The sequence below is a fragment of the Triticum dicoccoides genome, chromosome 7A (genome assembly GCF_002162155.2).
Source record: "Triticum dicoccoides isolate Atlit2015 ecotype Zavitan chromosome 7A, WEW_v2.0, whole genome shotgun sequence".
In the NCBI taxonomy this organism is placed as follows: domain Eukaryota; kingdom Viridiplantae; phylum Streptophyta; class Magnoliopsida; order Poales; family Poaceae; genus Triticum; species Triticum dicoccoides.
This window is the reverse complement of record NC_041392.1, coordinates 644,158,760-644,168,309: the sequence shown is the minus strand read 5'-3', so window position 1 is coordinate 644,168,309 and position 9,550 is coordinate 644,158,760. Positions and strand designations below refer to the sequence as shown.

The following is a 9,550-nucleotide window of genomic DNA, read 5'->3' as shown; positions in this document are numbered from 1 at the left end:
GAGCGCGAGCTTCAATGGAGGAGACCGGTGTTGCAACCGACGGTGAGTTTTGCTGGAAGCGTCGAAGAGTTTTGCTGGAACTGGCGGTCAGTTTTGTTGCACATATAGAACATGTGACGGCGAATGCTACAACCGGCGACGTGATTTGCTGGATACGGTGGCATGATTTGTTGCGTTGGCAGACAGGCTATGGCGTAACTGCGACCACACGAGGGACACCGGTGAGATGGTAAGTGGCAAATGTTGGGACCATATGCATGGGGTGCTACGACCGGCACCACAAATTGCTAGAACCTGCCATCGGCACACGCGCGGACAGCATCACAACTTTTGTTGGAACCACTTCGTCGGCGTTCCACACGCCCGCGACGTTTCTGCCTATAGCTTTTTTGTAAACGACGAGCTGGAACCGGTGTCCGGAGATGTTCGAACCGGGAGCGCACAATGCTGCAACTAACATGCGATACAATGAACATCGGCCTGCTGGTGCTCTGACAATGACGGCCTGGGGCCGTGACGGTCGCGACCTACGAAGACGAAGGGGTGGAGGTTCGCGGTGGTCCGATGAGTGGTGAGTGGAGTGCTAGGGGAGAGGAGCGGGCACCGCGCCGAGCTTGCCACTGTGATGCGAGGGACAGGGAAGACGTGAGGAGGAAGACATGGCTCGAGGATAAGATCTGAACGGCTCACGATGCGCTAATCGCACGGCCGCACGGCGACCGGCCGAAATTTTGGGCCGGCGCGCCGGCACCTATCAGCGCCATTTGCATTTGCATTTTTTTGTGGGAAGGTTGGAGCATCTTTCCTACCTTTACGTTATTCCTTCCTTCCAATGAGAGGATAGGATTCTTGCCTGCAATTGGAGCAGTTTTCCTACTTTTCCTTATTCCACGCCCCTTTAAGCGTGAGGCATCCCCTTTCGCGAGCAGCGTCACAGCGGCTGCCTCAAGGAGAGAAGTCAAGGAGTACCAAAGATCAAGCCTGAGAGGGGAAGATAGACAAAGAAAAACAGATCAACGGGCGTGCAAGCCATGAACACTAGCGTTGGATCGCCCGCGGATATGAGGTAACTGAGGAACTGCTTGATTTTCACTTATCAATATCACGAAGCATCAAACCTTACATCAGAGTTTCTTGCTTCTTCCTGATTGGTCTAGAGTAGACTAGACTGGATGATGGTGTGGGGGGTGGTTTGGGGGGCGGGGCGCTAATTGCCATTCGCTCAAACCATGCAGTAAGAGTTAGTAGCATGCTGGTCACTTGAGGGATGCGAGATGTGTGGCTGGCATGCGCCATAGTTGGCTTGTTCGGTGAGGAATGAGGTGCGAAGATATAGTGGCGTCAAACATTAAGCTGCCACAGATCCAGACATGAAATCGGAGCAAAAACATGCTTTTTTTTTAATCCGAAACATGCATATCTGATATTTGTGAAACAGTTTTGGGAAAGCACACATCTAGATGTGCCATAATTATTGCACAATACATCTAAGTCATATGTCATCGATCTTATGTGAAGATTCTTATGGGTATTTTCCTTTTTGTTTTTCTTTCCATCTTTATGCCTGACTGAGTCACTTAGATGTGCAATAATTAGGGCACATCTAGATGTGCGCTAGACAGACCCTAGTGGAATTGACAATATCGTAATGTTTGATTATGATTAATTCATATTAGCATCATCACAAGGTTACAAATGTGGTAAATATAAATCACCTACCGACACTACAAACCTTTTTTTTCGCGGGATACACAAGAAACTTTTAGCATACACTCATATGGAACAAAGGCACATGTCAGGAGAGACAAGATCAAAGCATATATACAAGTTCAGCAAAAACTCTGGTGCAACAACTTTGTCGGCCATGGTGTTGAAGATGAGATGGTCACCCATCGCACAGGAAGTAGTGAAAGTAGATGGTCGGTTGTCGAGGATGTTGTCAAATTTGAGTGAGAAGCCACATCAGGACGTCCCCAAAAACCTTAAGGCATTTTTACCCAGTGCAGGCCCTTAATGGACGCAGATTCGAAGGCCTGCTCTCCCGAATAGTTGTGCATGCAGTCGTCGAGATGGGGACGCTAGAGCAGCGCAAGAAACTTGGCTGGTGTGTGCGTTCTGTCTGCTGTTGTGTCATTTTTGTTTAGTTTTTCTCCTTTGTATTTTCTTCACATTTAGAGCGATGTGTGGGAGAGTGAAGAGATGGAACTCACACTTGGGTGAAGAAATCTTTGCAAGTAAAACATGTCCACAAAGAGCTCAAGCATTGACACGTACACCCAGAGCTACCTTAGTAGTACACGGCCCAGCAAAGCTTTCGTTCTTCTAACAAGGCACATAACATTAGGACGAATCTTAACACGAACTCGATTCACGAAATGTGATGTGTGCGCTTGCGTGGTGTGGCATGAAGTGACTGAGTGAGCGCACACATTATTGCTCTCTTTTGTCATGCTACAAGTAGTAGCAGAACAACTCACATTGCAGATTGGTGTTACTCTTTCTCAACCAGCAACATGATACTAAACCTACACACTTCGCATGCAAGTCAAATAGGACTTAGAGATTTAACCGGGCCGATGTACATGATTTAATGGATTGAGGCCCATATAATCTAACAACCCCCCTCCTCCATCAAATATCATAGGCCCATTGGATTGCACTTGTTGCAATGTTTGATATACCCACAATTTATTGGACACCGACTAAGGTTGAGCTCCACCAATACAAGTAGCTACTCGTATTCAGACAAAACAATGGACTATGTATTAAATTGTCAGTCTTCCGCGGATAAGTTACGTTGAATGTCGTTACCGATATATGAGTGCCAAGGGTACCCCGACGGACGAACATATCCTTTGATGCATTATCTATCACATTCCTTGATACACTGTTTTCCCCTTCACCAACCGTTATGGGTCTCAAATCCATCTCCTTTGATGCATTATCTATCACATTCCTTGATAGATCTTTTGTAAATAGACTCACCAGATTTTTAGCAGTTGGAATATAATTCAATGCTATTACTCCGGAGTTTTTGAATTTGCTGACATATTTTAATATTCTCTTTACATGTCTTGAACTCTTTGTATTATCCTTTGAATTGTTTACTTTGGCTATTATAGTTTTGAGTTTCACAATTCATGAGGATAGCCGTTATGGATTTTTTAATTACAAGCAAGTCCACTAGGAATTCACGAAGCTGTTTTACTTCGGTAGTAGCCATGTCTAATGTTGTGACATCTTCTTCTTTCATTCTCAATATACCCAAGCGTACATGACACAGCTAGCAATACGTACACGGGTCAGACGATGCTCTCTTTGCAAAAAATCTGCGTGCACAATACTTCAGTGTGGGTTGCGTACATCTAGGGTACCTTGACTAATTTTTCTCATCCATAAATCACAACGCACACAACCACACGCCAAAAAGAAAAACATCACCACACACAACCACAAAGCATATATGTATGTACTATACCAATAACGTCCATAAATCACAGCCACGTATATACTCCGGAATTCCTATGTGACACACACATACTGTTTTGTGAAAATATAAAAAAAATTATGTTGAAAAGTCCTAAATCTATTTTGCAAAAATTTAATGAAAATCCTATATTATATAAAATAATAATCAAATTGTCTACATCATGCAAATGCATCAGAAACCGGTAATTTCGGAAGTCGGAGCATGAAGACTCTCATATTTAAAATATTTAAGGAGTAAGTGCATAACAACGTGAAAGAACTTATTTAATAAAAAATCAATTTAATAGTACCCAAAAGGAAGGATATGCTCAAGTTCTAATAAATTGTGGCATAGGGGTTGGCTGGATAAATCTATTTGTCATGGGCTACGATACCAGCTTAGCGGTCATCCCCTAAAGAAAATCATCATCATTACTTCTGTTGATGGCACAGTTAAGATGTTAGAAGGATCGAATTCAAAATAATATTGGCATCCAATAGTTAAGGGGGAACTTTAGCCAACGAAGTGGCGAGCTTCTAAAATTTAATGGCCAGCCTAAAAATATTCAAGCAAGCTTCAAAATTTCAATGTTCAAATTTCAAAATATAAGGAGCACTTCTAGATCGTTACAGTCCAAGTAAAAGAAGATTAAATAAAAAGTTAATGTAGGAAATTATTGAAAAGACAAAGGCTTCCATGAGTTTAAAAACAAATTTCAAGAAGTACAAAATTCATCCAAGTACTTTAAAAGTACAAGGACAAGTTTGAACTGGGCGGCGACTCATAGAGAGGCGCGCAGCTCACTGGCATCGGCATGTTGAACTTTTGACTGCTAGAAGAATTGTTGTATGCCACGTTTTTTCTGCTGAAATGTTATAATCACACATATGCATCTGTAAGCATGGAGCAGTTCTGCCAATTTCTAGCCCGTGCTCCTGACGACTAGTGAATTAATTAATCAATGTATAGACAAATTAATTTCATTCTCAAATATATACGTGCCAGACTGCAGAGTAGTATTGAATTGATTATTTATTTTTTATCAGGAACACTACTACTCACGGCACGTCGATCATCTCATTGCCCGGTGCCCAGCAGCTATGGAACCAGTGGGAGATCCAATGCCTGGTGCTGGCGAGCTTCTCCTTGCAAGTCTTCCTCCTCTTTTTCTCGGGCATGCGGAAGCGCCGCAGGTCCAGCGCCCTCAGCTTGCTGCTGTGGATTGCCTACCTGCTGGCCGACTACGCCGCAACCTTCACCCTCGGCCGCCTGACGCTCCACCTCGATGACCCTCGCCACCAGCTCCTGCTCTTCTGGACGCCCTTCCTGCTGCTCCACCTGGGAGGTCAGGAGACGATCACGGCATTCTCCACGGAGGACACCTTGCTGTGGAAGCGCCACCTCCTGAGAGCCTCGTCTCGCAGGTCATGATGTCCATCTACATCGTCACCAAGTCATGGCACGTGGTCAGCACCAAGCAGCTTATGGCTCCCATGGTGCTCATGTTCATTGCCGGGACAATCAAATACGCGGAGAGGTCATGGGCGCTCATGACCGCCGGCAGCTCCATGACACCTGGCAGCAGCTCCATGTCGGACTATGTGCTCAACGTAGAGAGTAATGTCCTTGAGGACTCGGAGTCCTATTTCCAGAGGCTCCATGATTTTCTATCACGCGACAGTCGGGGCAGGGTAGACTACGAGGGCCTTGTGGATGTTGCCGGGAAGGGGATCCGCATATGGTTGGATTTCTTGACAGACATGACCCCTTTCTTGATGTGGAACAAGGGCGACACCATCAACCGCGCCATCCGGAAGTTGAGAGGCCTGGAGAATCCAGAGCTCCGGCAACAGATCGGTTACAAGTTGGCTGAGATCCAGCTCTCGCTTGTCTATGACTTCATGTACACCAAGTATGGAGTGCTCCAGTATCACCCCAACCTGATCAACAGTGGAGTCGAGCGGCTCGTCACGTTTGGCGCAACCACTGCGGCGCTGGTGCTGTTCCTGAAGGCTGACCTGAATGGGCAGTTCGCCGGCGACGTGAGAGCCGATGTCGTGGTGTCATATGTGCTGCTGGCTGGTGCAGTCGCACTGGATTTATCCTCCACCTTCATGGTCATGTCCTCATTCTGGCCGTACCTGCCCGGACGAAGCCCCTTCGGGAAAGATGGATTCCTCGGAAAGCATGTAATGTTCAATCTGACCAAGCTTGTGAATCCACTGGGCAAACGGTTGTGGTCAGGGCAGATGGCGCAATACAACCTGATCGGCGAGTGCATCCATGAGAAGCAAGCTAATTTCTTCGTGTGGGCTCTGCGCAAGGTTGGCCTTGTGTCTCTCCTGACCTCAAGAAGTTCCTCTTCACGAAGCTGCTGGACATAGGGACGACTAAGCAGGTGACGGAATACTGGAAGTGGGACTTCGGCACGTTCAGCGGCCAGTGGGCCAGATGGGCGCTGGAGGCGACGGAGGAAGGAAGGTCGGTAGATAAGAAGAAGCTCAACCTGGAGGGCGGAACTGTTGCGGCGATCGTCCTCATGTGGCATATGACCACCGAGATGTGCCTCTACACCACCACCGACAACGGCAAGGACAGCTCCTCTATGCACAGGGACATGAGCAGGCAGCTGTCCGAGTACGTCCTGTACCTTGTCGGGAAGTGCGGCGTCAAGAACGGAAGCAATGGGCATTTCGAGTTCGGTAAGCTCCGGCGGGACGTGAAGAAAGCTCTCGCCCACCAACGTTTCTCTGGGGGGCGCCTCGAGCAGAGCGAGATCGTCCTGTATGGCTACGAGGGGCATGGGTTTTTCACCCTCCGTGCCAGTGACGCCGCCAAGGAGCTGCTCAAGATCACACGCCCAGCTGAAAGATGGGAGCTCATCGCCACGGTGTGGACTGAGATGCTTTGCTTCCTGGCGCAGAACTGCGAGGCGGCATTCCACATCAAGAATCTGACCACTGGTGGTGAGTTCGTCACGCACGTCAGGGTCTTATCCATCATTCTGGGCATTCCTTTCATCCGGGAGGAATGGCAAGCCCAAGGTAATTGCAAAAACTTCCCAAACTTCTTAGGGGCCTGCCTGGTTGCAGATTATTCAAGATATTACTTCTTTCTTTCCTTTCAAATATACTTTCGTGGGCTTTAGGGAAATTTTTGTTTCTGGCATTTCATTTTTTAATGATCTTACTTTGGATTCTCTATTAGTAAAAGAAAAACAATCACATGCATGCTCGTATACAAAATATAACAAACGTTTTCATGCATAAGTGAACTGAACCACAAATTCTTCATGCGGACCAGTAAATACATCTACAAATTATTTAGATATTTTCCACAACAATTTGAAATTAAGGCCTTTTCGCTATCAAATCATTGAGGTAGTTTGAGACCACGTGAACTAAAGTGATCTTATGATTACGTGCACATATAATGTCACGATCTAGTTAAATCCAGAAAGATCACGATGGAACATATAAATGTCATACATTAATTGGCATGTATATAGAGCATGGACTCTTTTCAAAACTTCAGTGGGATATTCGAAAGAGTGAACTTTTCAGTGGCATATATTCAGAGTATTGTACTGCCATGACATATAATGGGTTAATTAGATAAATGCCACTGCAATTATGTCGATTGAGAAATGCCACTAAAACTTTCATCTTTGGAAAAATACCACTCAAACTTTGCATCACACCCATAGATGCCATTATGTAAATTTTCTGACCAAAATATCCCCGTCTTCCTCCTTGGTCTTCTTCCTCCATACCCCATGTCCTCATCTCCCCCATTCCCCTTCTCACTGCAACTAGTTCCATGCTCCTTCCCTCTCGCGCCCCGAAGGAACTCCACAGGTTGGTCTCCTCTCCATGTTGACGGGCTTCTCCTTCTCTTCCCTGGAACTAGATGTCACCGTCCCGCTAGATCGAGAGAGAAATAGAGGAGGTCGACCTAGCTCCTGACGCCTTGCTGTTGGCCTGCGCTGTTGTCATTGCCTTGCTGATGGCATGTGATGTCGCTGCTCACTGATGCTATTACGCCTTGCTTGTCGCCGCCTTACTGATGTCGACACGGCGTAGGAGGGAGGTGCAGGAGGAACATGTCAACGCCTTGCTGTTGTCGTCCTGCTGCAGCATCGATGCGCCGTTGCCTTGCTGCTATCGTCGCATTGCAGGAGGAACGCATGGGATGGGTGCACGACAAATGGAGGACATGGGCAGAGGATGTGCTAGATGTCAAATTGAAGACATGTGGGCAGAGGAGGGAGTCGCTGGAGAGGCCTCACCATGTGCTGCAGTAGCTGCTTCGGGAAAGAGAGTGCGGAGGTTTGAGCTGTTGCTGCTTCGGGAAAGAGAGAGCGGAGATGTGAGTTTTTGTTCGGTGAAAGGAAGAGGGTGCTGCTTTCATTGTTGCGGCATGGCTAGTTTGACGAAATATCAGAAGATCAGGACAGAGGGGATGGAGGAAGAAGACCAAGGAGGAAGACGAGGGTATTTTGGTCAGAAATTTTATATAATGGCATCTATGGTTGTGATGCAAAGTTCGAGTGACATTTTTCGAAAGAAGAAAGTTGTAGTGGCATTTTTTTGAATCAGCATAATTGGAGTGGTATTTGTCTAAATAACCCTATAATGAATAGATCAAAAGTTTTTTCCCGCAAAAAAAAACAATCTAAATTGCTCCTATTTTTTTAGGGTGGTAATGATAGCTCTCGGGCCCTTTTTGGAACATTGTGATCAAAAAATTGAGGACAAGTAAAAATGCAACAATTGAGGTGCTATGTTTAGTGTATATTCCTAGGAAAATAAACCACATAAATTGTTTTAAGTAGTTATTTAGAAGTTTGGCGATGGTCTTTATATCAAGATGATTTGCTCTTGTTCTCTAATGTATTTGATTTTAATGCTTCAGACTTCACAATGTGATCAATAGATTGAATTAAACCAGAATTTTCATAAATGGTCCCAACAAATAGAATTGAATAAGATTCACATATTTTGGTTGTTTAATGATGTGATTATTGGTTGGTATGGATTTTGGGCACATTTGCATGTAATTTTGAATTTAAGAGTTCCTTTCTAGTTCAATTTTTCTAGATCACTGTAAAAGAAATTAAAACTGTGCAATGTAAATAACCTGAAGCGTACATGCATCGACATGCCTTCTGCAATGCGTGCATATCAAAATATTTAGTTTTCAGATTATTATTTTCTTATTGTCTTTTGGAAATATACTTACCCTCGCTAAATGTCGTTAACCAGCTAAGGATGACACCGAGTATTCTGATTTCGTAATGTTCTAAATCAAATTGCTTGGAGGATCCCAAATTCAACCCTTTTGAAGAAAGTGATTATGTGGAGACGGATTGTGCCAACAAAGATGAAGGACGGTTCATGTGCTTCTTGTGGAGCTTGTGAGACGTTTTAAGCAAAAACAGATTATGTATTGCCACCTATTATGTTATGAAACTCAGAGATAGAGGCTTATGCCATGTGAAACTTGTATTTTATAAGCTACTGTTGTAAGCAGGTGCTTCGATGACTGCTGATTGCAGGTGTATGGTGTTGTAAGACTTGTATATGTAAGCTTGTATTTTGCAGTAGCTGAAGTGTGATATGATATTGAATGTCATCCAAGTCAGGGTGCAAAGTTGGCTCAGGCCGGGGCAGAACTTGAAGAACCGGAGAAGAAAAAAATAAGACTTGGACCCGGCGCTTTGGCTCTCGGATCCAAATAAGGGCTCATTTGATTCAAAGGAACTTTATAGGATTTCTGAAGGATTAAAATCCCGAGGGATTTTTCCTATATTGATCCTTGATTCATAGGATTAGATCCTATAGAAATTTTTCCTATGGAATCTTTGTACTACATTTCATAGAAAATCTAACATCCACTCCAACCTTCTTTTACAATTTTTTGTTTTTCTTGTGGCATCAAACGCTTCTTGTTAATCCTATAGGATTCAAGTGGGCATTGCCACTTTAGTCCAATACCTTTTCTTTTTCGATGTTTTCAAAATCCTGTGAATCAAAGAGGCTCTAAGGGCTCCTTTGATTCAAAGAAATTCTATAGGATTTC

The 9,550-nt window shown here is 44.7% G+C and overlaps 1 protein-coding gene across 1 annotated transcript; it reads left to right on the top strand.

Annotated features, from left to right (window-relative positions):
* Nucleotides 1-939: 939 nt before the first annotated feature.
* LOC119328538 lies at nucleotides 940-9,074 on the top strand. The gene is made up of 3 exons (XM_037601508.1): nucleotides 940-1,066; nucleotides 4,516-6,513; nucleotides 8,734-9,074. Exon 2 carries the CDS (start codon nucleotides 4,897-4,899, stop codon nucleotides 5,851-5,853), a length of 957 nt encoding a protein of 318 aa, XP_037457405.1. The 5' UTR covers nucleotides 940-1,066; nucleotides 4,516-4,896; the 3' UTR covers nucleotides 5,854-6,513; nucleotides 8,734-9,074.
* Nucleotides 9,075-9,550: the final 476 nt, after the last annotated feature.

Bases quoted from the DNA above. Each gene is read 5' to 3' on its own strand.
- LOC119328538 (XM_037601508.1), top strand. From the start codon at position 4,897: ATGATGTCCATCTACATCGTCACCAAGTCATGGCACGTGGTCAGCACC.